Source organism: Penicillium cinerascens, assembly GCF_028974065.1.
Source record: "Penicillium cinerascens strain IBT 15544 chromosome Unknown contig_5_segment0_segment0, whole genome shotgun sequence".
Lineage (NCBI taxonomy): Eukaryota > Fungi > Ascomycota > Eurotiomycetes > Eurotiales > Aspergillaceae > Penicillium > Penicillium cinerascens.
The window spans coordinates 500143-527279 of record NW_026695294.1 but is presented as its reverse complement, the minus strand read 5'-3'; the positions used below and the strand labels follow the sequence as shown (position 1 = coordinate 527279).

Here is a 27137-nt window from a genome sequence, read left to right as displayed (position 1 = left end):
ACAAGCATTCGATAGGCTTGGCGCTCCCAAGGCCCCACTGAAGCTGGGTGCTACCTCCCAACTGAGGAAGAAAAGGTGTGGATCCTGCAGACTGTGCCGATGCCTATGCAGGCTAGAACATTGTACGCACGCGATTGTTCCCATGCACAAGTGGGCTTGAACCTTATTGATAGTTTTGGCATTTTGCACTTTCCCCGATTTCCCATCCAAACATCCGAATTTGCTTGTACATAACCCCCAAAGACTCACCGGGGTTTTACACCAAAAGAGTCTGTTCCATGGGAAAATGATACGCTACCTGCCATTGGCCTATCATGGCTGTGGGATTGTAGGACTTTATCTGCGTCAATCGGCGTATTCTCCTTTTACGATTGCTTCGTGTCCAGCTTTTTGTTTTGCCACAGATGCCTCCAGTGACTTGTGTCCTCCCTCCATTATGTACCTCAACACTCCAATGGAGTAGTATGACTTCACAATGTTAACTCTCAGGTCTTATATTGGTTACCGTCGCCAAATACATCCGATGTCGGTAGTTTCGCTGCCGTTTTTCGGCGGTTTTTGCCCGCGGGCGAGCTCCCCGCGGCTTTGCGGGCTCCCAGTGAGGCTATTGTTTAAGACTCCTACCTGAATATGTTGCAAGTACCGTCCGTGCATCTGCTATTCTTGCATCTACTCTTTACGTGGGGTTCTCGCCCGAGAGGCGGGTTGCGGGAAACGGCGGGTCTATCGGCGGATTGAAGCCGAGGTTGAGTCGGCTCTGCGGGCCGCGGGCGAGTTGTATGACTCTACTTTAGAGGGTTCTAGAGTGGTGAACCCAGTCTATCGTCATTGGTAAGCTCAATTTGCATCTCTGGAATAATGTCCGAATTCACGGTGCAGTAGTGCCCAACTCATACGGCGACGTCGAAGGATCTACTGGCTCCTTTGATATCTTATCTCAAACGCAAACTAGGACAAATGGAGCCGAAAATCCTCCGATAAGCCTCTTCTGCCATGAATGTTTCTCCACATTTCCTCTCCATATCACCTTCCTCCAATCACCCAAACCCCAGTTAGAAGTCATCATCAACTATATGATCCTCCATCATGGTCATCACTTCCCAATTTGACTTCGGACTGCGAGGTCTACGTTAAATCTCCACATTCCCATCACCAGAAGAGCTTCATGACTTTTCAACCACATTAAATAACCGGCATTTCAACTCTTGCCAGTGCTGGCCTAGGGTATTTTAGTCTGCTCAGTACTTCAATTGAATTCAATCCCTCCTGCTTCTTCCTCTTCTCTTCCTCTGTAGCTTCGTAGACAATCCTTCCTAGCTCCGAGTTCAACCAGAACCTAGAAAAAGGGCAAGATGACGTGCTCCAGGGGGATTTAGGGCATCTGGACTGTGTATCCCATGTCGTACGCGCGGATCTAAGGAGCTGATCGCTTCCCATGGTAGCTACAGTCACTTAATTTAGAATAAATTGACAGTGGACGTGTTCAATGATTGTTGTACAACTATGCTAATCTCACTAGAGAAATTTGGAACACAAGGAAAGAGAGACAAAGAAACATGGAAAATCGGGTATTCATGATCATCAAACCAATATCATCAGCTTTTTAAAGCTTAGCAGCACTGCCAGGCGAGGAGATCTCATTGTACAGCAAGCTGGTCAAGAAATCGGCGTAATCCTCACCAGTAACCTGGCCCGCGAAGTAGCGCGCGGCGAGCTGGTACTTGTTGCCCTTGGGGCCCTTGGCAGCGAGGCTGTCAGCTTGCTCCTGCAGCAGGCGCAGAGCGTAGTTCTTGTCGACCTTCTTGCCTTCGGCGGTGGAGACGTTGTGCTTGGACCACTGCCACAGCTGCGAGCGGGAGACCTCGGCGGTGGCGGCGTCTTCCATGAGGTAGTTGATGGGAACGCAGCCCACGCCGCGAAGCCAGCCTTCCATGTAGCTCAGGCCGATGTTCAGGTTCTTGCGGATGCCGTCCTCGGTGATGCTACCGGGAACGTTGGTGTTCAGAAGATCGTTGGCCGTGACGTTCACGTCCTCGCGGCGGACGAAGAGCTGGTTCGGGGTTGGCATGTGCTTGTTGAACACGTCCGAGGCGATGGCGGCAAGGGCAGGGTGGGCGACCCAGGTGCCGTCGTGACCGGCGCGGACTTCGCGGAGCTTATCGGCACGAACGCTCTCCATGGCCTTGTCGTTGGCGGCGGGGTCGTTCTTGATGGGGATCTGAGCAGCCATGCCGCCCATGGCGTGAACGCCGCGGCGGTGGCAGGTCTTGACCAGGAGCTTGACGTAGGCGTCCATGAAGGGCACGGTCATGGTGACGGCGGAGCGGTCGGGGAGGACGAAGTTGGGGTGCTGGCGGAACTTCTTGATGAAGGAGAAGATGTAGTCCCAGCGGCCGCAGTTCAGGCCGGAGCTGTGTTCGCGCAGCTCGTAGATGATCTCATCCATCTCGAAGGCGGCGGTGATGGTCTCGATGAGCACGGTACCGCGGATAGTGCCGCGGGGGATACGGATGTAGTCCTGGGACAGGTTGAAGACGTCGTTCCACAGACGGGCCTCGAGGTGAGACTCCATCTTGGGCAGGTAGAAGTAGGGGCCGTGGCCGCGGGCAACAAGCTCCTTGGCGTTGTGGAAGAAGTACAGACCGAAATCGAACAGACTACCGGAGATGGGCTCGCCATCGATGGTGAAGTGCTTCTCATCCAGGTGCCAACCACGGGCACGGGCAATGAGAGTGGGAAGGTCGCGGTCGGTGCGGAGCTTGTACTCCTTGCCACCCTGTTTGAAGTCGACCTGGCGGCGGATGGCGTCGTACAGGTTAACCTGGCCGTTGATCATGTTCTCCCAGGTCGGGGCGGAGGAGTCCTCGAAGTCGGCCATGTAGGTCCAGACGTCGGAGTTGAGGGCGTTGACGACCATCTTGCGGTCGGTAGGGCCGGTGATCTCGACACGGCGGTCGACCAGGCCAGGAGCGGGGGAGCGCCCTTCCATGCGTCATTCTCACGGATGTGCTTGGTCTCGGGGAGGAAGTCGGGCAGGACACCCTTGTCGATGTTGGCCTGGCGGTCGACACGGCGCTGCAGCAGGGCCTTGCGAGTAGGGTTGAAGGTACGGTGGAGGACGGCCAGGAAAGCGCAGGCGTCCTTGGTCAAGATCTTGCGAGCGTCATTGGGGATGTTGCCCAAGATGGCAACGTCCTTGAGGTTGGCTTCGATGGAGCTCATTTTGGATATATTTGATGATGGTATTACCGAAAGTCCATCCAAAATCGGGGAGTGGAAGGTTATAAGGGAACGAGAGAAACTCTCATCGGGACCAGAGCAGCCACTATATACAAGCCCATTCGACCGAAGGCGGAGATCGCAAGCTCGCAAATACGTCACGTCCAAACCGTGGAACATCAATGAACCGCGGCTGTTTTGCACCTCCCCGGGCCCGGACCAATTGGCGGTCGCCGGCTATGCTCTTTACTGCTGTTGCTCATGCATTGAACCTCTTCATTGGTGAATGCGCCAGTCCACTGACTTTCCCGCCGGGAAACTCTGTCGAAGCTCTTCCTCTCGGCCGACATCCCCCGTTCCCCGGATTCTACGGTGCACCGGCATCTGCAAAGGCGGTCGCGTCCCCCGGCAACTCGGGATGCGCCGCAGCCCGAGTCTTATCGCGGCAGCGACCTTCGGACGGCCGTGTGCACCCTCGTGTTCCACGTCCGGAAACCGCTGCGGTCTTATACCTTGACGATTTTCGATCGGTGATGACGAGAACGTTGAACTCTCTGGTCTGACCCCCTGCTCGAAGCTGTCCCTAACTCACCCGATCGGTGGCTGTCCCTGCCTTCCCCCGCATATCCGAGAGTCCAATCAGCCGCGGTTCAGCGTTACAGATAAGCTTGCTCTGAAGATTGTTCTCGGTAGCTTTCGGCTGCCAATTTGGGACTGGAAAGTACCGACTTGTCCCGGCTTGTGATGGTTCGTCATGTTGCCACATGTGATGGGCATGTGATTGCTGGGCAGCTTCAATTATAGCTTAGCTTATACAGCACGCTTTAACGTGCAATGAACGATGAGTCTAGACCGAGCTAATGATCTATTTGATTGGCCGGTCAGCTGCGGTTCTGCATGAATCGCCAACGGCCCGAGTCGACTACAGTGGCACCGCAGATGTCTCCGACCCCCCTACAGACCACCCTTAATTCTGCCGCATTTTCTGCCAGCCATGCACCCGGTGTAGACGATAATAATGTCGGTAGCTTTCGTCGATAAAGGTCTTCAATAACAAAACGATCAACACCACCTCTAGCAGACTGCAATAGACCCTCTGGAATGAGCGGGATTAGGCCTGCTCGCGCGCCCGAGAACGAAGCCCCAAACATCTTCTTAAGTGTGCTTGCCTTTCGCGGGCGTTGGGTGCACATCGCCAAGCTCTGCTTGATAGCAAGGTCGTTTAAAGGTATATTCAGGTCGAAGCCCTTGCCCACGCTCAATAAAGCACTCGTCAGACTAGAAAACGCGATTCCAATCCTCTTTTATATAGCCTCGGTATATGAAAGCCTATAAAAGCCGTTTCGTAGCGTGATCCTCTTTCAAATAGGGTTGCTTCATCACTCGCCGCTTCTTTAGACCTTCAGCAGCCAATAGGCGAGCGATGGAGTCTTTTTTGCATTTATTGCTGACCGCTGCAAGAAGGTCGTCGTATTTAACGTGCGGTTCCTCGCGGATTTTCTGCAAGATAACCTCTTTATCGGCCTCGTCTAGCACCTTTGGGCGACCAGATCGAGGTAAAGTAGCGTTTTTCTCTCGCTCGCGAGCTTTAGAGACTGTGTATTTGATGGTTGAGAGAGGAATAGAAGGATATTCCGCGTGGATTTGTCGGTAGGACCACAGGGCGACAGTCTTCAGTTCGACGATTTTGGTGCGCATCCCGGCGTCTAGCTCGCAGTTCGGGCGACGTGGAGAGCCTACTGGGGCCTTCCTGCTAGGTGTAGGAGCAGTCTTAGTGGGAGGCATAGCTATAGGAAGAGAAATAATATAACTACGCAACGCGCTTTTGTAGCGCGTTGTTTGAGTAGGTTTAGCGTGAGAGATATAGCAGGCGGGGACGAAAAGGCGGTCTGTAGGGGGGTCGGAGACTTTTGCGGGTGCCACTTAAGCTGTGGAAACCCTGCAAGCGCAAGTAGACTCTACACCTTCAAGATCAATGTCCATGCTCGTATTTCTATCTCGAATCGACACGCCATGCCCGCTATATACTACTGCGTGTTACTGGAAATGGTATCATAGCTCACGCGACATCCTAAACCGTCTCGATATACCGGCGCACCTCCCTGATAGCCGTCAGCTTCCCATCGCGACATTGTAAAAAGAAGAACTTACCAGTCAGTCACTGCCTCCTCCCACAAGCGCACCTCGTGCTCCCGGGTTCCGCCAAAGTGCTCCACGAAGGCATCCCCAAATACTTCCCGCGCAATACTGTCCGGTCGCATAAACGTAACTACCGCCTCCTTCAGCGACTTGGCCAGTCGCACACCCTTGTCACTGGCACCGCCCATATCCTCGCCTTTGGACAGGGGCGGCGTGGGGATCTCGAGCTTCTTTTCGATTCCGCGCCAACCCAGTGCCATGATGGCTGCCAGGACGAAGTGCGGGTTTGCGTCAGCTCCGGGGACACGGATTTCAAAGCGGGTGGCCTTGGGGCTGGCAGTTGGTGGCGTGATAAGCCGGATGGATGCTGCGCGGTGCTCCAGTCCCCAGGAGACGGTCACGGGAGCCCAAAAGTTCTCGACGAGGCGCTTATAGGAGTTGATGGTCGGCGCGAAGAGCGGCATGATGTCCGGCAAGCCGACTAGCAGCCCCGCCAAGAAATGTCGGCCCAGATCGGACAGGTGCGCGACATCGGGGTAGGGAGGGTTGGGGTCTGGGGTATCACGGATAAAGGCATTCTTGCCGTCGGCTGTCACGAGCGACATGTGCATGTGTCCGCTGTTGCCGGGAAGTCCCTGGCGCGGCTTGGCCATGAAGCAAGGCGTGATGCCGTGTTTGATTCCATACGCCTTGACGACGTATCTTTTCGAGAAACGAACCCGTTAGCATTGTCCTGCCTGGAATCCCAAAAGCGCCGAGTCATACTTGAATAATCCTGCCTTGTCAGCCATTTCCTTCGCCTCCCCGAATTGTAATGCCTGTCGTGACGCTCGATATTAGCCAGTGGCGCAACCCCAAGCTTCGACACCACTTACTGCCTCAAACACGCCCGGTCCACTCTCGGTATGCCATCCCTCAATATCGCAGCGGAATTGCTCGCAGGCATCAAAGATGCCGTAGTAATAATCCTGATTATGAAGCGGTCGGGTAATCGAATACCCGAACATTCCCTCCGTCAAGTGCGGCAAGGAATCGACAGCATTGTTCTGGAGAAAGGCCGCTGTATGCGACGCCGTTCGTTCGGGAGTGGGGTGGTCACCCGGTGCGCGGAACTGGTAAAACTCGTATTCGGCTTCTCATGTCAGCAGGAGTTCAAAAAGAAGTGAGCGCGGTTAAATCATACCTCCTGCCATAGCGCGGTACCCAGCCGCCTCGACCTTGGCAGCAGCGGTCTTCAACAGACCCCGCGGGCACGCACAGACCGGCTCGCGCGTATCGGGGTCCAGGAAGCTGATTAAGAAGAAGGGCACATTATTCTCCCAAGGAATACGACGGAAGCTGCTCAGATCAGGTATCGCGAGGAGATCGCGGTATCCATTCTCCTTGTTGCTGATCGTCAGCTCCTTGTAATAGGTCCGGTCGTGCTGGTCCCAGCCAAAGATAACAGAACAAAAGCCAAAGCCCTCGGAGACGATGGAGAGGAACTTGGTCTTCTTCATGAGCTTGCCGCGCAGCATTCCATCGACGTCGATCCCGGCCACCTTGACCATGCTATCATCCTTGAGCACTTCAGCGACATTGTCGACGGTAAGGTCCGACATGGCAAAGGGCGAATTTTGGTGGATAAGCGGAAGCGGCGCAGTGGGAAGATAAATATGGCCGTGGGAGAGGGAGATATGCACCGTTCCCTGCTTATCAGCTGCATGCAAGGAGTGAACCGACCCCGAGCCGATTGCAGAGTGGACTCTCCGACTCCAATCGCGGGCCCGCGCGGTATCGTCACCGCTTAGGTAACGCGCCCCACGTGCCCCGCGCATAGAGAGCGCGCTCTGTCGGTGTGTGTAAAGTACATCCAACTCTCATCTGTACGTCTTGGTGAGTATATGTTTCGTTCTGAGGATCTACGAATAGAGCCGTGTGTAGTGTACAGCAGACGTTTCTCGTGGACTGGTGCCTCGGTTCATTGCTAATATCTACACGTTACACAGTGCTGAACCACCATCATAATGGGTCGTCTCCAAGGAAAGAACGCCGTCATCACCGGTGCCGCTGGGTATGGAAGAGCTCTCGACCATTCTCCCAGGGCATAGCTAACATGTCCGCCGACACAGTGGCATCGGTCTCGAAACCACCATCCTCTTCGCCCGCGAAGGCGCCAACGTCCTCATGGCCGACATCTCGGAGCCCGCCCTCGCAAAGGCCATCGCTAAAGTGAAGGAGGTCGTCCCCAACGCTCCCCGTCTCGAAACTATCCGCTGCGATGTGTCCAAGGAGGCCGACGTGCAGGCCATGGTCGAGTCGCAGGATAGCTGGGGCGGCACCGACGTGATCTTCAACAACGCGGGCATCATGCATGCCGATGACGCCGACGCAGTCGACACACCCGAGAAGATCTGGGACCTCACGCAGAACATCAACGTCAAGGGGGTCTGGTTCGGTTGCAAGCATGCCGTGCTGAGCTTGCGCCGCAACAACAAGAAGAACGGCAGCATCATCAACACTGCTAGCTTTGTCGCTCTGATGGGAGCTGCTACTCCGCAGCTTGCATACACCGCTAGCAAGGGAGCCGTTCTCGCTCTGACCCGTGAGTTGGCTGTTGTGCACGCCCGCGAGGGCTTCCGCTTCAACGCCCTCTGCCCCGGTCCTCTCAAGTAAGTCGGCCCTGATATACATCTGGTTCACATTAGCTGATCTTAAATAGCACTCCCTTGCTGCAGGACTGGCTGGGCGACAACCACGCCAAACGTTTCCGCCGCGAGGTGCATTTCCCCAGCGGCCGGTTCGGCGAGGCCATTGAACAGGCTCAGGCCGTTCTTTTCCTGGCCAGCGATGAGAGCAGCTTCGTCAACGGCACCGACTTTGTTGTTGACGGAGGATTGAGCAAGGTAAGTCGAATCTTTTGCTAGGGGATAGCGCGGAGCTAATGTGACTAGGCCTACGTGACCGCGGAGGGCCCCGCCCCGGCCGCGCCTCAGAACCTCGGCCACTAAAAAGTGAACGAAATTCCGTGTGATACCTGCGTGCCAGTCATGTAATTCCGTTCATAGGACATTGTAGGGCATCATATAGACAATAGCACCACAGTGGCAAATCATTCGGTCTGCAGGGCAGTACACGGTAGGAGTGTAGGGAACCTCGATCCCCGGCTAACCGTGAATCCGGTTATTCACCAGGTCCTCCAGAGTCCACTGGATGATATCAACTGCAAATCATGCTCCATTAATACTTTAATAGCAATAACATCAGGTTTCAAGCATGAAACAGACTGATGTAGCATGATGGGCAACCGTGGTCCGCTACCGTGGGCGTGGCATGATACGCTGATCACTTCTCCACGTCATGCAATCCCCGCATTCCCACGGCTACCTTGAAACTCCGCTAACCCGATGCCAACCGGCACGCGCCACACTACTCTCTCTGTCCTCGCCCCTTGAACCCTTCAAGCTACACTCTTGAACCTACAAACCACAAACCACTTCTCCCAAATCTACCTCCATCAATCCACAATGTCCAACTACGCACTACCTGGCACAAACAACTCTCCCCGGAGCCACCCGGCCGGCCCGGGCCTGAAACCTCGATCTGGGCGCTGGTACGAAATCCCACCTCCTATTCCCTACACACACCCCAACTAACACCCCTGCAGGTACATTCCCGTAGTGGCAGCAGTCGGTCTCGGTACACATTCCATCCGGCCCTTTACTTAAAGATTACTCTAATACAAGCTAGGCTTCTACGCGTACAATTACTACGTCGACACAAAGTCCAAAATCGAGTTCGCCGAGATCGAGGAACAGAAACGCCTTGCCGCCAACAGAAAACTTATGGATGCATACGGCAGCAAGGACTCGTTAGAGGATGTGCAGCAGGCCTTTGAGATGTACCGTCGATGATGGGTTACCGGGTGTCGGTTCACGATGCTGGTTGTTGTGATTCCGATCGATCGATTCATTCAAGGCGTTTAAGCGGCGTTTGGACATTTCGCATGCTTTCGCATCGAGATTGCATGTGCTTAGCGGTCGTTTCCCTCTATCAGGAGTTATATAAGGGCTTGCCAAGATAAGTGGCCCGGAGTCACCTTGGAAGGCTCTTACGATATTCGAACAATCAAAATTTACTTTGTCTTTCGCTTATTGCTTATCTGCTCTAGTGAGCTATTGTTGAACGTATGTGGGACTGAACGGCCTGTGGATATTGTTCCGTGCCGTGGTATCGCTGGATGCACTTTCTTGATGAGTGTTAGTGGTGATATCAATTGTAGAGTGGGCTTCATTACGTACAATCCCCGCTACCTATCTGGTAGCTATCTGGTGTATATATCGAGCTAGCCCTGGAGTCTAAGCCCTTCAGCTGCTCGAGTAGAAGCTGCTAACCGACCATCCATCAAAGACACTGTAATCCGCCAGAGGGGACGAACCATGGAGGGTCTCATAGTAAACGCGGTTACCACATTCCTCCGAGGTACTATGAACATTGGAACACTCATCTTTAAGAAGCGAAGCAATCTGGTCACCCGCATCCCGACCCTCAAACCAAGCACCGTGTAGGAAACCAAAGTACTCAGCACTAGTCGCCTCCCCAGCAAACCAGAGTCTGTCGACATTGGCACGCAGGTTCTCATGCATTTCGAGAGTCGTAGAGGGAGGCCAGTTCGAGTAACTTCCGTACGCCCAGGGGGTCGTACTCCAGCGGGGATACATAAACGCTTCGGGCTCTGGGATGTCGATGTCGGGATACATCTGGCGCAGGACGGCCATGACTTCGTCCTTGGTTTGCTCGTCGGATTGCCGCTCGACGCGGTATGCTTCTTGGGAAACGACTGTCACGAAAATGATGTTCGATTCCTCGAGGAAGCCTGGTGCCGAGAGGGATTGCCACACGGGGTAGTAGCCGCGGGTTGTCGGCGACGCATAGAGGAAGTACTGCGTGTCGCGGGGCCAGAAGGTCTCGTTGAATTGGAGGAAGATTTTGGTGTAGGTGCCCATGCTGAACTTCTCGATCGCGGTCTGTTTCCAGTGTGGGAGTTCCGGGCTAAATGAGACTGCGTCGTTCTGCAGGACACCTAGGGAGAAGGTGCACACTGCGTAGGCGGCTTGCACGCAGCTTCCGTCCTCCTTGTAGACGGTTACGCCGTCGTCGGAGTAGGTCACGTTCGTGATGACTGAATTCAGGTGGAGACGGGGGTCATCATTTTTCAGGAAAGTTGAGGCCTCCTTCTTGATGATCCGGTTGTAGCCACGCTGGTCCCAGACGTAGTTGTTGGCGTCACTGAATTGGTTGAAGGTCAGGTTCTGGCCGGCTGAGCCGAAGATGAATGAGCACTCCTCGGGAGAGTAGGCATCCTCCCAGTCTGGACTTTGATTAGATTTAGACATCAAATACTATAGGAAGCGTTCTTACCCCATTCCCACCATTCAACGGCTTGGCGCTTCATGTCGTCCTTCTTGGGCTTCCAGCCAGCCAGCGAAAGACCAGTACGAGCAGTCTGGTCCTGCAGGTTCTGCTTCAGGAGGACACCAGCTTGCTCAGCAGCGTCATCATACAGATCCTCATACTCGTCGAGGAGAGCAGAGTAATCGGTATACCCGGTCTCGTTATATGTGAGAATCGAGCTGTAGTTGGAGTATGTGTTGTTCAGATCCCACTTCTTGGCAAAAGTCCAGATTGGATTCTCTGTATAGTCCAGTTAATGCTCATCCAGTATAATAGCTAAGGTGTCATAACATACCGGGGCCACCAGGAGAGCCAAGTCCTTGCACCTATTGCTCTCAGTTAGCCAACGCATGATCGATTGGTTGTCAGTGTCTTACCCAGTTAGCACCCAGCTCAACGGTGTACGGGTCACCATTGGGCTTTTTGCCAAAGTCAGTGTGGGCTACGCGGCCTCCAAGAGTGTCACGGTATTCGATAATCACGAAGTCGTGAATAGACGAGTTGGACAAAGCTTGCTATGCACATGTGAGTATCGTGTCCGTATACACCGAGGGAAAGGGGTTCCCTACAGCTGCAGCAACACCGGCCATTCCACCTCCACTAAGAACAGGTTAGTATATATTCATTTGAATGAGATACGATACAGCTCGACTCACAGAATTGCGACCGTAGTCTTGGTGCACTTCGCGTCATCCCTCGGCTTGGCCGTCGCAGCCGCGCAAGTCTGCGTGACGAGCGCCGCTGCCCACAGCGATTTCTTGACAAACATCGCAGCGAGTTTGGAAAGGATCAAGGTGCAATACCCCTTCCGCCGGGCAACACCGTCGGTTTATAAGAAATTACATACGATCTTTTCCCTAGAATGAAACTGGTTATCAACGAGGTCCACCCCGATACCGCCGTGGATCCGTATCTTCAACACCTGGGCAGGTAAACATAGCGATTGACATTGCCTCAACATGCCAAGAAGCTTGGCACGCAGGTTCTATGCAGAGTTGGGTAGGTACATGCGGCGATCGACAAAACAGGGAGGACAAGCCGGGCCAGGAACGGGGCGATAAGCTTTGCGGAGGGACGGCTTTGCGTGAAGCTGGGCATCGGGGCGGGGATCCGACAAGACCCCCCGGCCTTTCCTCCCCCAGCACTCAAGGCGGACCCATTATTATTTAGTTGGAACGGCGATTGGTGTTCGCATTGTGGATATGTGATTAATTCGCTGATACCGATCTCTGTGACTAAATCGACTTGACCGCTTTCCCCGCATGTTAGCGAACGCAACCCTGTCGGAGCGATCCGTGTTAGGACATGACCATGTGCTTTTCTGGGCATTCGGATGTGCGGGATACTTAGAGGCTCGTTATCCGTTGCCTGCTTTTGATTTTTGTTCATCCCTTCTTCTTTTTATCATTTTGTTTTATTGACCTTTTGCAAATATGGATCCGGATAAACAACCCCCGTTGGAGGGTGATGATGCTCAGCTGGCCGCTATGGGCCACAAGCCTGAGCTGAAACGGCAATTTTCTACTTGGTGAGGTCATAATAGCGGAATTAACAGCGTATACTGACTATGCACCAGGGCGATGTTGGGACTGGCATTTGCCGTGTTGAATGTGAGTGCTCAATTCCTCAAGAATGCTTCGAAAATCTAATTTTGAACCAGTCGTGGACTGCTCTTTCAGCCAGTTTGTCGATTAGTCTTACCTCGGGCGGGAGTACTAGTGTGATCTGGGGTAGGTTAGGATGGTTGAATGGAATGCTTTTCTGCAGGAAGTGACTCATTCTCCACAGGTCTGATCACCGCCGGCTTCTGCAATTTTTGTATTGCGGCTTCGCTGGCCGAATTTCTCTCTGCGTATCCGACGTATGGCATCTCTTTGTTAAATCGGAGTATTTGGAACTCTTATTGACTATTATCAGGGCCGGTGGACAGTATCATTGGGTTGCAGGTAAGCTTCCACACTTCAATTGACGCCGAAAGTTACTAACTTAATTTGCAGTTAGTATGTTTGAATCGCTCCTCCCCATCCGAATACCCATTAACCAATTAATAGTCGCTTGGCCGAAATGGGTCCCCATTCTCTCCTGGATCACGGGATGGATCAACGTTGCTGGATGGGTAGGCCATGTCCTTCTAACTAGTGAGTATCTGTTAACATCCAACAGGTTGCTCTCGTGGCCACAAACTCGCTCCTCTCGAGTCAATTGATCGTGGGAATCATCTCAGCTATGCATCCGGTAAGAAAATTTCCTGTGAATGTGGAATGGCTTCTAACAAATGAATCAGAGCTACGATCCTCAGCGCTGGCACCAGTTCCTTATCTATGTTGGCCTGACGTTAGGCGCCTTCTGTATTAATGCTTTTGGCAACGCCATTCTCCCCATCATCTACCGCGGTGCTTGTAAGGAAATATTTAGGTTGTTCTTAGATCATGGCTAATATTGGTAGTTACGTGGTCAATTGGTGGCTTTGTGATTGTGTCAATCACCGTGCTTGCGTGTGCTACGCCTGATTATAACACGGCTCGGTAAGATTGACTGCTGATTTATGGATAAGATTAGAAGTTGACCATTGCAGGTTTGTCTTTACCAATTTCATCAATACTACAGGATGTGAGTTTCCTCACTTGACTTTTGTCAATTGCTTTTCTAATATCGTCTAGGGCCTGATGGTGTTGCATGGCTCCTCGGAGTATGTCTCCTAAATTGATTAAGAGGGCTTGATCCAAGTAACTGACTTCATCACAGTTACTGCAAGGAGGACTTGGTGTCACTGCCTTTGTAAGTTCATTCCGTCCGTACATTTTGGAGAGTCTAAAACTCACTGATCCCGTTTAGGATGCCGTTGCTCATATGATCGAGGGTAAGAACCGACTCTCCGCCACGTTATGTGAACCAATCTAACCCAAGCAGAGGTCCCCAATGCCTCAGTGGAGGGCCCCAAGATTATGGTGGCATGTGTTGGTATCGGTACCGTGACTGGTGCCATCTTCCTGATTGTGCTGCTTTTCGTTGCCGGCGATATGAAGCAGGTCACCACTTCCGCTGCGGGTCCCCTTCTGCAAATTCTCATCGATGCCACTAAGAACAAAGCAGGTGCTATTTGCCTCCTGATGTAAGTAAAATGATCCTTCTGATTTGACAGAACATTAACTAATCCTGATTAAGGCTGCCTATTGTCTGCTTGATTCTTGCTATTCTCAGCGTGATGACTACAAGCAGCCGAATGATCTTCGCTTTCGCACGGTAAGTTCTTTCATTATTTCAAGCTTGGATCTTATCTCACGTTCACAGTGATGGCGGTCTTCCCGCGTCCCGGTTCTTTGCTACAGTGCACCCTACGCTGAAGCTGCCGCTAAACGCACTCCTCCTGACCGTCGTAGTCGTCATCTGCTTCGGATGTATTTTCTTAGGCTCATCCAGGTATGATCGCTTCCGTCAACGACCAGGTATTGTAACTAACCCCTCAGTGCCTTCAACGCCATTATCTCGGCTTCCGTCGTGGCCCTTGATCTATCGTATATGATGCCTATTCTCGTCAATTGTCTCCAAGGGCGCAGAGCCCTTCCCGAGAGAAGATGGAAGTTGCCTAACGCTGTTGGGTGGTTTGCCGACATGGTGCGTCTTTACTTACTTGGCTGTCGCATACTAGTGCTTATTCCATACAGGTCTCTCTGGCGTATATCATTCTGACAACCGTACTTTTTGTCTTCCCTCCTTCCAGAACGGTGACTGGAAGCAGCATGAGTGAGTTGGAACCCTCAGTCCGGTGCTAAATACCTAGCTAATGTGAACTCAGACTACTGTGTTGCTGCTTTTGCTGTGATCATCATTATCTCCGTCTTCCAGTGGTTCATCGACGGCCGAAAGAATTACACCGGCCCCCGTGTTGATTTGGCAATGGAGGGGCTGGATACCATGCCGACGCACGACTTCGAGCCTGGGCTCCACGAGAAATAAGCACTGCAGCCACGACGTATACACCGGATTGAACATCGACTACCCATGACGCAAAACAGGACAAAACCTGACCATGTATCAAACACAAATATATTCATCTCAGTCCCATCTACCCTGAGCTATAGAAATCCCAACCCTAAATCTCTTAAAAAAGCCCCGGAACAAATCTCGCCGTCTTCCGATGCCAGACCTCCCACTTCTCCCCAAACTGCGCCTTCATCATGCCCTCCTCGTCCCTCACTCTTACTCCAATCATAGTAAACGACACAACCAGAATAGCCGCTATAATGGGATACCCATAACCAACCCATCTCGCCAGCATAGCCTCCGGAATCCAACACGCCTGCACACCATCCCACCTCAAAAATACACCATTACAACCCAGATATATCAGGAACACTCCCGTGTAACTCGGATGCTGCATCCAGCGATACACACCACTGGTCACGAGCTGGTCTGGCGCCGCGAGGTGGAATGTGAAATTCCGGCCTAGGCCTCCGTAAGCCGATAGGCGGATGTAGGCGCCGAGCAGAATTATGAAGAGGGAGATGGCGCTGATTGGACTCCAGGTGAATAACTCCATATTGCGGTTCGAGGGCCGGGGGCAGACTTGGTGGAGGCGATCGGGGGCGTAGGTTGGGACCACGGTCAAGAGCGCATGATATAGGGTGATGGCGAGTGTCGTGCGGCGTGCGATTGTGGCGCCAGTGCCGGCGAACCAGGTTACGCGATCGGTACTGTGCCGGTCTTTTTGCGAGGGTGAAGGATTTGGTGGCGTTGTGCAGAGGGCTGTCAGGTACCCGGCGCCTGCCATGGCGATCGCCAAGAGGGTTGAGCTTGCTTTAGTCATGGTGGGTGTATCTGCGTGGCTTGCTGTGAGATGCGTGTGAGATGTGTGTAAGTGAGAACATTGATCCTGTCCAGGTCCATGGGTGTCAGCGTAGCCGAACCTGCCGAGGTCGGAATGTTTCACGCGAAATGTTGATCGCGGTCCACGTGGGGCCCCGGATTTCCTGCATTGATCGACACACCTCCACGTAGGAACGTCATTGACTTTTTTTCCTTGGAATTTGGTAGCACATAAGAAATGAACTGGAACCAGGAAAATAAGGTTTGATGGTGGAAATTGCTTTTTTTGCCAGTTTAGATTTCTTGGAAAATTGATATGACCAGTTCCCGCGCAGTTGTTGTTGAACCGCTTTTTCATACCACATCTTCAGGGGTTTGAGATAGGCGCAGACAGACGAACTTTAAAATAAACGACTGTCGCGGCCAGCGCGATGCTGGGAGTCACCAAAGACAGCAACAGAGACTTTTTGAACCCCATGACGGAAACAAAAATACCGAAGCGGCCAAAGGGCGTACATGCTAGGTAACGGGACTCAAATCGCATGGCTAGTGCTTATTCCCGACCCCGGTTCAACGGACCCTGTGGCGCCCAGCCCCTCGGCAATCTCTGGTTATTCGGGGCCGATCCGAGACGCTGCTTCGATGAATTCCGCCAAAGGCAGACTTATTTGAGGGGTTGGCAAGAGTGAAGATACAGTACGTGCCTGCGGGGTTGCTTGTGCGTCCAATAGGGGACACTGCGTTTGTGACTAGACAATACCCAAGGCGTTTCTTTTGAATGACTCGCAAGGTGGCTCGAAGGCTTGTAACCTGGGTGGTGGTAACTGGGTTGAACATCTCTAGCTGAATGCTATATGGAGAAATAGCAGCGAGGTGATATCGAAGTGAGGAGAAATACCTGACGGAGAGCATTCGGGGCTCGAGTCAAGTCTGCGCAGCAATTGTTGGAATATAGGGTACAGTAATTCTAACTAATCAATAATCAGTGACTAAATGTGTTTCGCAAATCTCCGTGAGCCTTGAATTATCAAAAGACTTCAACAAGGCTTTATGCTTCTTCCCGGACGATCGCTTTACAGAAAGATTATTGTTTGTTGGCTTACGTTCTACTTGACGCCGAAGTAGTTGATTCGCCTCGTATCAAAACCGCAGACATGCTTGGTTGTCCTGATATTCATCTGAGGGAAAATCGCAAGTCTACCGACCGAAGATCCGGGGAGATCGCCGATAGAAAACTGAACACCGAGGGCAGCGATCGGATATGCCGGGCCGAGCGGAAAACCCCACCTGTCATCTGATGGGAAAAAAATGACTCCCCCTCATTTGAATGCGATCTCAGTATGTCTGATGATCCGGACCTTAGAGGAACATAGGGGAAATAAAACCTAAAGAAAACTTCTAGTGCCTTCTCTTTTCCGTATCCTAGCAGCTTAGTGGCCAAATGGCCGCATAAGGCCTGCAGAATAGCCTGAACTCGCTACCTTAGCCTGTAGTAAGTATTGTAATGAATTACTATCTTTATTCACCGACCGTCATCTAAGTTGTTATTACCTTTGACCTAGTAAGGAACGCAGCGACTTCTACGGACGTCACCAATACCTGAAACTGCCATTCAAACCCCAGACTGCGGGGGATCGGGGACTAGCGCTTGACCCCACCTGAGCCATCGTCTCTCCGGATTAAACAGCCAATCATGAGGCATGATCAAGAAGCATGAGCAAAAGTGCGGGAAGACCCACTTCGACACATCATGTCTATATGAGAAATTGGAATTCGCGCAGGAACCCACGGGAGTTTATAGTTTAGGTCATTTTGATTTTCCGCAACTGTCGCCAAAGGCCAAATCCATCCATATTACGGATAGACCGGTAAATACGGGAAACGACTTTCCATCATCCGATTCGTCAAAGGAAGCTGTCTCCTTTATGGGAACTGTAGAGACAGAAGGGGTCGCATTCTTCAACTTGGTTTTTGAAGACTGCTCTATTAGTTTCTTTAAAGATAGAGAGACATATCAATAGGTAGTAGCCAGCTGAGTGTTAGTAGCTTTTTTATTCTGGTACTGGTCGGTATTGTGAAAGAACGATGTTCGCGTTGAGAGTAAATGATGTCATCTGGTGAGCCTCCCCCTCCCACCCGTGCCGTTCGTTCCGCAACATCAGCACATTAAATGGATGATCATACAATTTACTTGGGCTCTCATGTAAGACTGACAGGGTTTAAAGAGACCCGTGGCCCCTAGTTTTAGTCTGAGCTAGAAAGATTCTCTTCTCAATATCGACTGTGCTGCAGCTTGATGCCCACCATGGCAGAACAACCATCCCCTAATGCTGATTCGATTGAAAACGGTCCTCCGCAGGAGAATGGGCAGCAGGAGAATGGGCAGCAGGAGAATGGGCCCAATTCGAAGGATAAGTCAGAAATCGATGAATATATAGGTTTGGATCGCTACATCTCAACACTGCGCGATGGTCGCCGATTCTCCGTTACCAGCGAGGGTGGTGGTTCAGCCCTTGAGGAGAAGAAGATCCCATGGTGGGCCCCTTGGCGGCGCCTGCATACGAAACACGATGGGGACGAAGACGGTGAAGGGGACGGGTCCTTTCCCATTCCTGACGCCTGGTTGAACACGGATATGCACACTGGCCTCAGTGAGGATGAGATAGAGTCTCGCCGTAAGAAGATCGGGTGGAATGAATTAACTGCAGAAAAAGAGAACTTGTTTCTCAAATTCCTGAGTTATTTCCAAGGGCCAATTTTATACGGTCTGGTCTAACCCAAATCACAGCCAACAATAAGACGTTTACTAACGCTTGTTCATTTGACAGTCATGGAAATGGCCGCCGTGCTAGCTGCCGGTCTTCGCGATTGGATAGACTTTGGCGTTATCATCGGTATCCTCATGCTTAATGCAACAGTTGGGTGGTATCAAGAGAAGCAGGCCGCGGATGTTGTGGCAAGCCTCAAGGGTGATATTGCAATGAAAGCCATGGTGATACGTGACGGAGAAGAGCAAGAGATACGAGCACGAGAGATTGTGCCAGGTGATATCGTACGTATAGCCGAACATGAAACTGCCTAATGACTCACTGGGTGGTAGATTATTCTGGAAGAGGGCTGTACCGTTCCGGGAGAAGCTCGCTTGATTTGCGCCTACGATGATCCTCAAGGATTCGAACATTATAAAGAGCAGCAAAGCTCTATCAACGAAAATGCGTCAACAGAGAAAAGCGACGCTGACTCGACTGAGGAAAAGGAAGAAGCATGGGGAGCCTCTCTTGTGGCCATCGACCAGTCTGCGATGACGGGTGAATCTTTAGCGGTGAGTTGTTCTGAAGCATTCGCAGGCCGAGAACCCAGGGATATATTGACATCGTCCATGACAGGTTGACAAATATATGGGCGAAATATGCTATTACACAACAGGCTGCAAACGTGGCAAAGCATTTGCTATTGTGACGACGAGCGCAAAGTATTCCTTTGTCGGAAAAACCGCCACACTTGTTCAAGGTGCTCAGGACCAAGGCCATTTCAAAGCCATCATGAATCAAATAGGAACAACGCTTCTTGTCCTAGTGATCTTTTGGATACTGTGTGTATGGATTGGAGGGTTCTATCACCACTTGAAAATTGCGACTCCTGAAAACAGCTCGCAGAACTTGCTGCATTTTGCCTTGATTCTGTTCATCATTGGAGTCCCTGTCGGCTTGCCTGTTGTGACAACAACAACACTGGCTGTCGGAGCGGCTTATCTGGCAAAGGAAAAGGCCATCGTGCAAAAGCTGACCGCAATTGAAAGTCTAGCGGTATGTATAATCATAAGCCCAGAAGAGTACGATGGAGCTGACTTCAGGCATACAGGGCGTCGATGTGCTGTGCTCCGACAAAACAGGTACACTGACAGCCAACCAGCTCAGTATTCGCGAGCCATTCGTTACCGAAGGTGTTGACGTGAATTGGATGATGGCCGTAGCAGCACTGGCTTCATCGCATAACGTCAAAAGTCTTGACCCCATTGATAAAGTCACCGTATCCACACTGCAGCGCTATCCAAAAGCCAGGGAGATTCTTCGGCAGGGCTGGAAGACTGAGAAGTATTCACCTTTCGATCCGGTCTCCAAGCGTATCACCACGGTCGCGACTTTGGATGGCGTGCGGTATACTGCTGCCAAGGGAGCACCGAAAGCGATCATCAAGCTCACGAATACCTCGGAAGAAGTCAGCCGTATGTACCAAGAAAAGGCAACTGAGTTCGCGCGGAGGGGTTTCCGCTCTCTCGGTGTCGCAGTCCAGAAGGAAGGAGAAGACTGGCAGCTTCTGGGCATGTATCCTATGTTTGATCCTCCGCGGGATGATACTGCTCGCACAATTACGGATGCGCAGAACTTGGGGCTGAGCGTGAAAATGCTGACTGGCGATGCTATCGCTATCGCCAAAGAGACGTGCAAAATGCTTGCTATGGGTGAGAACTTTTAACTTCCAGCATCACTGGACTACCTACTAACATTTACGCAGGAACCAGAGTTTACAACGCAGAGAGATTGTTCCACGGAGGCCTAACTGGCTCAGCGCAACACGACATGGTGGAAAAGGCAGACGGGTTTGCAGAAGTCTTTCCTGAGCATAAATACCAAGTGGTTCAAATGCTCCAGCAACGCGGACATCTCACAGCGATGACCGGCGATGGTGTCAACGATGCTCCATCTCTCAAAAAGGCTGACTGCGGCATTGCCGTGGAAGGTGCAACCGAGGCCGCTCAATCAGCGGCGGATATCGTATTCCTGGCGCCAGGTCTGAGTACAATCATCAAGTCTATCAAGGTTGCTCGGCAGATCTTCCAGCGCATGAAGGCCTATATACAATATCGAATCGCGCTTTGCCTGCACCTCGAGATTTACCTCAGTACCTCCATGATTATCATCAATGAGACTGTCCGGTCCGAGCTTATCGTCTTCTTGGCGCTCTTTGCCGATCTGGCCACCATTGCGGTCGCGTACGATCGCGCCCACGTGGAGCTTCGCCCAGTTGAATGGCAGTTAGCAAAAATTTGGTTTGTCAGTGTTCTGCTGGGTATTTTGTTAGCCCTAGGGACCTGGGTAATCCGCGGCACACTTTACCTACCTAATGGTGGCATCATTCAGAATTTTGGCTCTGTTCAAGAGATCCTATTTTTAGAGATATCTTTGACGGAGAACTGGCTCATCTTTGTCACAAGAGGTGGTAAGACGTGGCCGTCATGGCAACTGGTCGGCGCGATTCTTGGTGTTGACATTATAGCAACGCTGTTCTGCCTGTTCGGATGGCTTTCCGGGCCTGGAGAGATTAGCGACCCAGCAGATCATGCCAAATTCACGGCCAATGGGTGGGTGGATGTTGTGACCGTGGTTGTGATCTGGGCTTACTCAATGGGTGTTACCATTGTCATCGCGTTGATCTACTATGTCTTGATGAATGTCTCCTGGTTGAACAACCTAGGTCGCAAGTCCAGGAGCAAGTCCGACACCAAGATCGAGAACATTCTTGGACATCTGTCAAAACTGGCCGTGGAGCATGAAACAGAGCCTAGTGGCAATGACGTTTATCGACTAACTACTAAAACAGCGGTTGCGGAAGATGAAGTATGAGAGTAGCATTTTTTTCTGTCTTCGTATTTGCCTTATTTTATCTATATACTCTATATACTTTATATTTTATCTACTTACGTCTTTAGCCTATATCTACGACCCCCCTTTAGTTATCTTAGGCGCTTTTCTTCTCTATTTTACACCCCAACGCTAAGTGACGGTAAATTGGGCGCCGAAAGAGGCTACCTTTGACGCCGTTTTAAGCGTCCTATTTACCAGAATATTAGTCATTGAAGTATCACGTGATTTATTCCGGCCCACTTTTACGGTATACTCACTGAGTGCTCACTGAGTGCTCAGGGAGCGCTCCCCTGAGCACTCATGGTTCCTCAGGGATCAGCTCACCCTTAACTCAGGATACTTAGGGCCAACGATCAGGCATGCCGTCATTGCCTATTCTCTCTGTCATCCGTGTGTAGCCGGTCATTACAAAAATAGAAAGGCTCTGTTTGTTAGATGCTGAACTACCTTAAGCCTTCTTTTCTAATATTCAAAGAACCTTCCCATTAGATTCATAGCTCTTTCACTATGCACTTTGTCCTAGAGATTCCAAGTGTTTGCATCTATCTTTAATAACCAGCTTCCCCCTGGGTTTCAGTTATTACCGCTTTCTTTCCTATTCTCTCCCTTGCAGTTTTAACTCCTATAGTTTCTTAATTCAAATGAGAGCCTCCATCGCGCAGTTAGTACATGTAATATACGTAGCTAAATAAGAGAACCGGAGCTCTTTTGGAATACGCCAATATCTAAAATATGGCTGTCGTGTCACTGGAGCATGGTATGCAGCACTAGTTGAGTTGCATTGGGGGACTGAGGTGGCGAGTAAGGGTGCTATGCTTGTCGCAAGCGGTGATTGCACTCCTAGTTATTTCACTCATAAATGTGCCGAGCTGCCATATGGTATGGCAATTGCTAATACTCCATCTGGGACCGGGGGTGTCTGTAACTATTTGGAAATCAATGAGAAAAGCATAGAAGTATGACATATAGAACCAAGCTCCAGTTTGAAGATCAGACGGATAGAAAAAGCGGTCAAGACGAAGAACAAGCGGCCCGTAGTATATGTCCCGAGGCCGAACGCCCAGTTGGCCAGCCAAGGATCCATCGCGACTCGGCTCGCCAAAAAATCCCGAGAAATTTTACCCCGGGTACCCCCGGAATTCTGATTTTCGGCTCTAACTCGAAGTTCTCACCGGGATGTTGATCCGAGGAGAATCCCGATATCTTTTGTATATTTTCAGTTTTGCCACCGAGGACCGATCTCGTTTCGGATGGAAAGTTCTCTTTGGCAACAAAGCGGAAAAGGCGAGAAGATCAATGGATATGGATTCCAAACTTGGAATTTTCTAGAGCCATCAGCTTGAATGCATAGAAAATGTTGTACTGTCCTGGTTAGGCAAATGGCACAGGATGTATTATACATATATATTATCCGGATGCAGAACACAACTTTCGTACTCGGATGTACCCACACCCGTTGAAATCGCCAGAATTAGGCATTCAAGGGTAGTTATTATGTGTCTGTATTCAGCCACCGGCTTCAAACTATTGAAACAATCGACGTGTTGTTGCTGTGGGGCGAGGTTGGATCGCAGCATTAGACCCAGACCCGTCAACCGCAAACTGAGATCGACGATTTCGAGAATGTCATCATCAGCGATGCCCTCCGACAGCCGGATGGCTATGGCATGATCTAATCATTGTGTAATGAGAATGTCAGACAATAACCGGAGCCAATGGACATTCGAAACGGTTTCCAGGCGGGGACATTATCCAAGTGGAGAGGGAACAACTACGGTTTCAAGCTGATTTTGGATGGGAGCCCAGTCTAATGCTGTGTATTTTAGGAGTAATAGCAAAGAAGAGGTACGGTTCAGAGAAGTGCGGTGGCTGTTTCTCTTCCTTGGATGACGCGTTTTGCGCGGAGACTCGATTTGCGTAGCTGGGTATGGGGGTTTTGTGGAGGCTCGGAGGGGTCCTGGGTCTTGCTTCAGGATCTCCCCACCCACCAACATTTGGAAACAGAGTCTACTACACTCGGTTAGTGACATCTGTGCGTGGCATGATCGCAACCAGCCTTGGGATTTTCAGTTATTATCCCCCAAGGTCGATTGGTAAGACACCTGTCAAAATTGCCTCATTGACCACAGGCTGCATCCGTACTAGTGCCAAACAGTGTTCCTAGTTGCTCAACCAAGGATCCATCACGACAAGGCTACCAGAAATCCCCGAGACATTTTACCCCGGCCGCGCCCCGGACTTGTAAAATTCGGGCCTTACTCAATGTTCTCACCGGGAAGACTCGACCCGGGGAATGGTGAAACCCCGGGCTGGACATGGGATGCCGAGATCTGGAGTAGAGTGAAAATTTTCCCAGAGTTTAGTGCAAAGTTTAGATGGGCGGGTGGACGAGCTAGTTGCTAGTGGAAGTTTATTTTTAAGTGGTTTGACAGGACTGGGAAGGGGTCTTGGTTATTCGCCCTGTTTTACCGGGCTTTGCTCGAACTTTGCAAGGTTTTGTAGTCTTGTACTTTCATTCTTCAGTGTCATCTAGTTCGTACTTTGTATTCGACGGTACTCTACCGTATATCAGATGCAGGGTTTTTTGAGTTTAATGTAGATCCCTGTCAGCATGATCAGCTTCCATATCCACTTACCCTAATGTAATCCGGCAGTTGGAAGGCAGAAAATCTCAACCCGCACGTGAAGAGCTGGTTGTCCGTGCATCACTCAACGCTCGCCCCCGTGAATGCTGCCCTGCGCCCACAACGGAAGGAGACCCTGCAGCAAGCGCCGGCCGGGCCTCACCACAGCAAACCTTTTCTCGTTACCCCCAGGGTGGTATGCGGCCCGATACGAGCTCGCGGCCCCGACCACGAATCGCCTCACGGCCTTACATGCGATATTAACCCGACAGCCACGGTTGGAGCCACAGTCTGGAGTTGCGGGGCGAGCTGCTATAGGACGCCATGTGCTGCGCCAAGGGTTCCAAGGTTAACACCCGCTTAATCTTGCCCCTTCTTTTTTTCCATGCGAGGCTCTTCCGCGGTGCTTGACTGGCTACGCGCTCCGTTGAGAAAACCCGAAACCGTTTCGGTGGGTGGGACCGCGGGACGCACTCGCCAGATTCGATGCCGGGGTGGCGTCCACGTTGTGGTGTAGTATTTGGGGGATGACCAGTTACTGGATGCGTGCGCCAAGGCGCCGTCAGTCTTTCGGCCGTGCCGTTTGCCCTACCTGCCAAGGACGTGGCTATTTCGCCCGGGGATAATTTAGGCTGATTGGTACTCAGAATAGTACCCAGAATAGTAGTCACGTAGTCGGTATGGCCAACATCATGACTCGGTCGGATATGGCCGTGCTCATGGTCACCCGATCAATTCACGTGGCTCGGCTTCGGAAAGGCGAGAATGCCGTAGAATATCCAAGGAGGACCCCGGATGCCGAATATAGATCGGCTTAGACAGAAAGAAAGTGATCACGGCGTGAAAAAAAAAGGCGTGGCGCGGTCGAGACGGGTTCCTGGCCAATCACGGGGCCGAAGTCGGCGGGGACAAGCCGAAAAAGGACTCGACGCCGGCAGCCGAGGAAAGAGACTCGAGACTCGGCCGTCACCGGCTGGACCGAGTCTCTAGTTGGCCAGCTTATTCTAGATCCGTCCAACCTGGAGAAATCGATCCAATTAGCGCACTTTTCCCCTGCTAGCGCAAGGTCCTGGCGCTTTCTCAGCCAACCAGCCCTCGGCGTTCGCCTTCCCACGGTGGAGCCGTGCAGACAGCCCCCGGGTTTCCAGTCCCGCGTGGCATGTCCCCAGGCAGTTTCGGGCGTAGCGTGGTTTCCATTAGCCCAGGTTCCACCTGGTGAAGCCGGGATTTCAGCGTTTTTCTTGGATTCGAGACATGTCCCAAAATCACCTGCAGCTAACCTGGTTCGTGGGGCGTAGTGGCCAAACTCTGTATGCAATCTCCGCATTATACGGAGCTAGATCGTTTTGGAATCCGTTTCTTGCCCCAGCGATTTTGGATCCGGGGGTTTGCGACCTGCTGAAAATTTGCATATAAACCGCCTTCTACTCCCCTCTTTGACTTTTCCCCCTCATCCTGGTCTATCTTCATTCATCATCTTCATCTATCTTCATTTGACTCTGCTCTTACTCTGACCACCGCCACCACTCCCGTAACTACTCCTACCACCACCACTACTACTACTACCACCGTTCAAATGGCCGGTGGTGCCAGCCCTGTCCACGAGGGCAGCGTCGACGCTACTCGCGTCGAGGCCCCCGTCACCATCAAGACTTACTTGATGTGTGCCTTCGCTGCCTTCGGTGGTATCTTCTTCGGTTATGACTCTGGATACATCTCCGGTGTCCTCAATATGAATTACTTCATCTCGACCTTCGAGCACTTGGTATGTACTTTTCTTGGTCGGCTTCAGGGTCATCTGCTAATACATCGAACAGGACCAAGCTACTACCCCCGCCGCTGATTTCGTCATTCCCTCCTCGAAGATGTCCCTGATTGTCTCCATTCTCTCCGCCGGAACCTTCTTTGGTGCTTTGCTTGCTGGTGATCTCGCTGATTGGTTCGGTCGTCGCACTACTGTGATCGCTGGCTGCGTTGTCTTCATCATTGGTGTCGCTCTCCAGACTGCCTCGAGCAGCTTGGGTCTCCTCGTCGCTGGTCGTCTGATTGCTGGATTCGGTGTCGGCTTTGTCTCTTCCGTCATCATCCTGTACATGTCCGAGATCGCGCCCCGCAAGGTCCGCGGTGCCATCGTCTCCGGCTACCAGTTCTGCATCACCATCGGTATGATGCTGGCCTCTTGCGTCGACTACGCTACCGAGAACCGCAATGACTCCGGTTCCTACCGCATCCCTATCGGTCTCCAGATGCTGTGGGCTCTGATTCTCGCTGTTGGTCTTTGGGTCCTCCCCGAGTCTCCTCGTTACTTCATTCGCAAGGGCCAGATGGACCAGGCTCGCAGCGCTCTTGCGCGCATCCGTGACCAGCCCGAGGACTCCCACTACATCGAGGCTGAGCTGCAAGAGATCGACGCCAACTTCCAGTACGAGCAGGCTCTCATCCCCCACAGCGGATACTTCGAGTCCTGGTTCAATTGCTTCCGCGGCAGCATCTTCCACCCGAACTCCAACCTGCGCCGTACCGTCCTCGGTACCTCCCTCCAGATGATGCAGCAGTGGACCGGTGTCAACTTCGTCTTCTACTTCGGCACCCCCTTCTTCAAGCAGCTCGGCACTATTCAGAACCCTTTCCTCATCACCATGATCACAACCATTGTCAACGTCTGCTCGACCCCCATCTCCTTCTACATGATTGAGAAAGTCGGTCGTCGTCCCCTGCTCCTGTGGGGTGCTCTGGGCATGGTCATCTGCCAGTACATCGTCGCCATCCTTCACGTTACCGACGGGGACAACCCCCAGGCCGTGTCCGCCATGATTGCCTTCATCTGCATCTACATCTTCTTCTTCGCTTCCACCTGGGGCCCCGGTGCCTGGGTCGTCATCGGCGAGATCTTCCCCCTGCCCATCCGTTCCCGCGGTGTCGCTCTGTCCACCGCCTCCAACTGGCTCTGGAACTGCATCATCGCCGTCATCACCCCCTACCTGGTCCAGACTGACGAGGCCAACCTCGGCGCCAAGGTCTTCTTCCTCTGGGGCTCGCTCTGCGCTTGCGCCTTTGTCTACACCTACTTCCTCATCCCCGAGACCAAGGGTCTTACTCTGGAGCAGGTCGACAAGATGATGGAGGAGACCACCCCTCGCACTTCTGCCAAGTGGGTCCCTCACTCTACTTTCGCCGGCGAGCTGGGTCTCACCGAGAAGGCCGCTATTGGTCCCTCTGTCACCCACGCCGAGGTCTAATTTGACCTCGGATGCCTTGGATTTGCCTCTTG

At 52.0% G+C, this 27137-nt stretch overlaps 11 protein-coding genes across 11 annotated transcripts; 6 read left to right on the top strand and 5 right to left on the bottom strand.

Annotated features, from left to right (window-relative positions):
- Positions 1-1603: 1603 nt before the first annotated feature.
- On the bottom strand, positions 1604-3222 carry N7498_004680 (malate synthase; the record flags this gene model as incomplete). The annotated part of the gene is made up of 2 exons (XM_058451742.1): positions 1604-2982; positions 3003-3222. The coding sequence occupies 2 exons, from the start codon at positions 3220-3222 to the stop codon at positions 1604-1606; spliced, it is 1599 nt and encodes a 532-aa protein (XP_058308280.1).
- Positions 3223-3401: 179 nt separating this feature from the next.
- N7498_004679 (uncharacterized protein) lies at positions 3402-3782 on the top strand (the record flags this gene model as incomplete). Its single annotated transcript, XM_058451741.1, has 1 exon — positions 3402-3782. One exon carries the CDS (start codon positions 3402-3404, stop codon positions 3780-3782), a length of 381 nt encoding a protein of 126 aa, XP_058308279.1.
- A 766-nt stretch (positions 3783-4548) lies between these two features.
- Positions 4549-5004, bottom strand: N7498_004678 (uncharacterized protein; the record flags this gene model as incomplete). The annotated part of the gene is made up of 1 exon (XM_058451740.1): positions 4549-5004. One exon carries the CDS (start codon positions 5002-5004, stop codon positions 4549-4551), a length of 456 nt encoding a protein of 151 aa, XP_058308278.1.
- Positions 5005-5290: 286 nt separating this feature from the next.
- N7498_004677 (glutamine synthetase family protein) lies at positions 5291-6959 on the bottom strand (the record flags this gene model as incomplete). The annotated part of the gene is made up of 5 exons (XM_058451739.1): positions 5291-5321; positions 5371-6060; positions 6124-6176; positions 6234-6490; positions 6542-6959. The coding sequence occupies 5 exons, from the start codon at positions 6957-6959 to the stop codon at positions 5291-5293; spliced, it is 1449 nt and encodes a 482-aa protein (XP_058308277.1).
- Positions 6960-7364: 405 nt separating this feature from the next.
- On the top strand, positions 7365-8348 carry N7498_004676 (putative short-chain dehydrogenase/reductase family protein; the record flags this gene model as incomplete). Its single annotated transcript, XM_058451738.1, has 4 exons — positions 7365-7411; positions 7470-8009; positions 8060-8243; positions 8292-8348. The coding sequence occupies 4 exons, from the start codon at positions 7365-7367 to the stop codon at positions 8346-8348; spliced, it is 828 nt and encodes a 275-aa protein (XP_058308276.1).
- A 516-nt stretch (positions 8349-8864) lies between these two features.
- On the top strand, positions 8865-9251 carry N7498_004675 (uncharacterized protein; the record flags this gene model as incomplete). Its single annotated transcript, XM_058451737.1, has 3 exons — positions 8865-8950; positions 9005-9036; positions 9088-9251. 3 exons carry the CDS (start codon positions 8865-8867, stop codon positions 9249-9251), a joined length of 282 nt encoding a protein of 93 aa, XP_058308275.1.
- Positions 9252-9704: 453 nt separating this feature from the next.
- On the bottom strand, positions 9705-11560 carry N7498_004674 (uncharacterized protein; the record flags this gene model as incomplete). The annotated part of the gene is made up of 6 exons (XM_058451736.1): positions 9705-10708; positions 10759-11031; positions 11087-11117; positions 11169-11306; positions 11361-11391; positions 11448-11560. 6 exons carry the CDS (start codon positions 11558-11560, stop codon positions 9705-9707), a joined length of 1590 nt encoding a protein of 529 aa, XP_058308274.1.
- A 664-nt stretch (positions 11561-12224) lies between these two features.
- On the top strand, positions 12225-14748 carry N7498_004673 (uncharacterized protein; the record flags this gene model as incomplete). Its single annotated transcript, XM_058451735.1, has 19 exons — positions 12225-12319; positions 12368-12401; positions 12452-12521; positions 12580-12652; positions 12709-12737; positions 12789-12907; positions 12955-13026; positions 13076-13190; positions 13238-13316; positions 13367-13401; positions 13452-13480; positions 13537-13569; positions 13627-13651; positions 13702-13903; positions 13957-14034; positions 14083-14211; positions 14259-14406; positions 14457-14535; positions 14588-14748. 19 exons carry the CDS (start codon positions 12225-12227, stop codon positions 14746-14748), a joined length of 1605 nt encoding a protein of 534 aa, XP_058308273.1.
- Positions 14749-14893: 145 nt separating this feature from the next.
- On the bottom strand, positions 14894-15598 carry N7498_004672 (methyltransferase family protein; the record flags this gene model as incomplete). Its single annotated transcript, XM_058451734.1, has 1 exon — positions 14894-15598. One exon carries the CDS (start codon positions 15596-15598, stop codon positions 14894-14896), a length of 705 nt encoding a protein of 234 aa, XP_058308272.1.
- Positions 15599-17902: 2304 nt separating this feature from the next.
- Positions 17903-21221, top strand: N7498_004671 (plasma-membrane proton-efflux P-type ATPase; the record flags this gene model as incomplete). Its single annotated transcript, XM_058451733.1, has 6 exons — positions 17903-18362; positions 18426-18649; positions 18698-18919; positions 18984-19403; positions 19459-20059; positions 20113-21221. The coding sequence occupies 6 exons, from the start codon at positions 17903-17905 to the stop codon at positions 21219-21221; spliced, it is 3036 nt and encodes a 1011-aa protein (XP_058308271.1).
- A 4221-nt stretch (positions 21222-25442) lies between these two features.
- On the top strand, positions 25443-27105 carry N7498_004670 (sugar porter family MFS transporter; the record flags this gene model as incomplete). Its single annotated transcript, XM_058451732.1, has 2 exons — positions 25443-25631; positions 25684-27105. The coding sequence occupies 2 exons, from the start codon at positions 25443-25445 to the stop codon at positions 27103-27105; spliced, it is 1611 nt and encodes a 536-aa protein (XP_058308270.1).
- Positions 27106-27137: the final 32 nt, after the last annotated feature.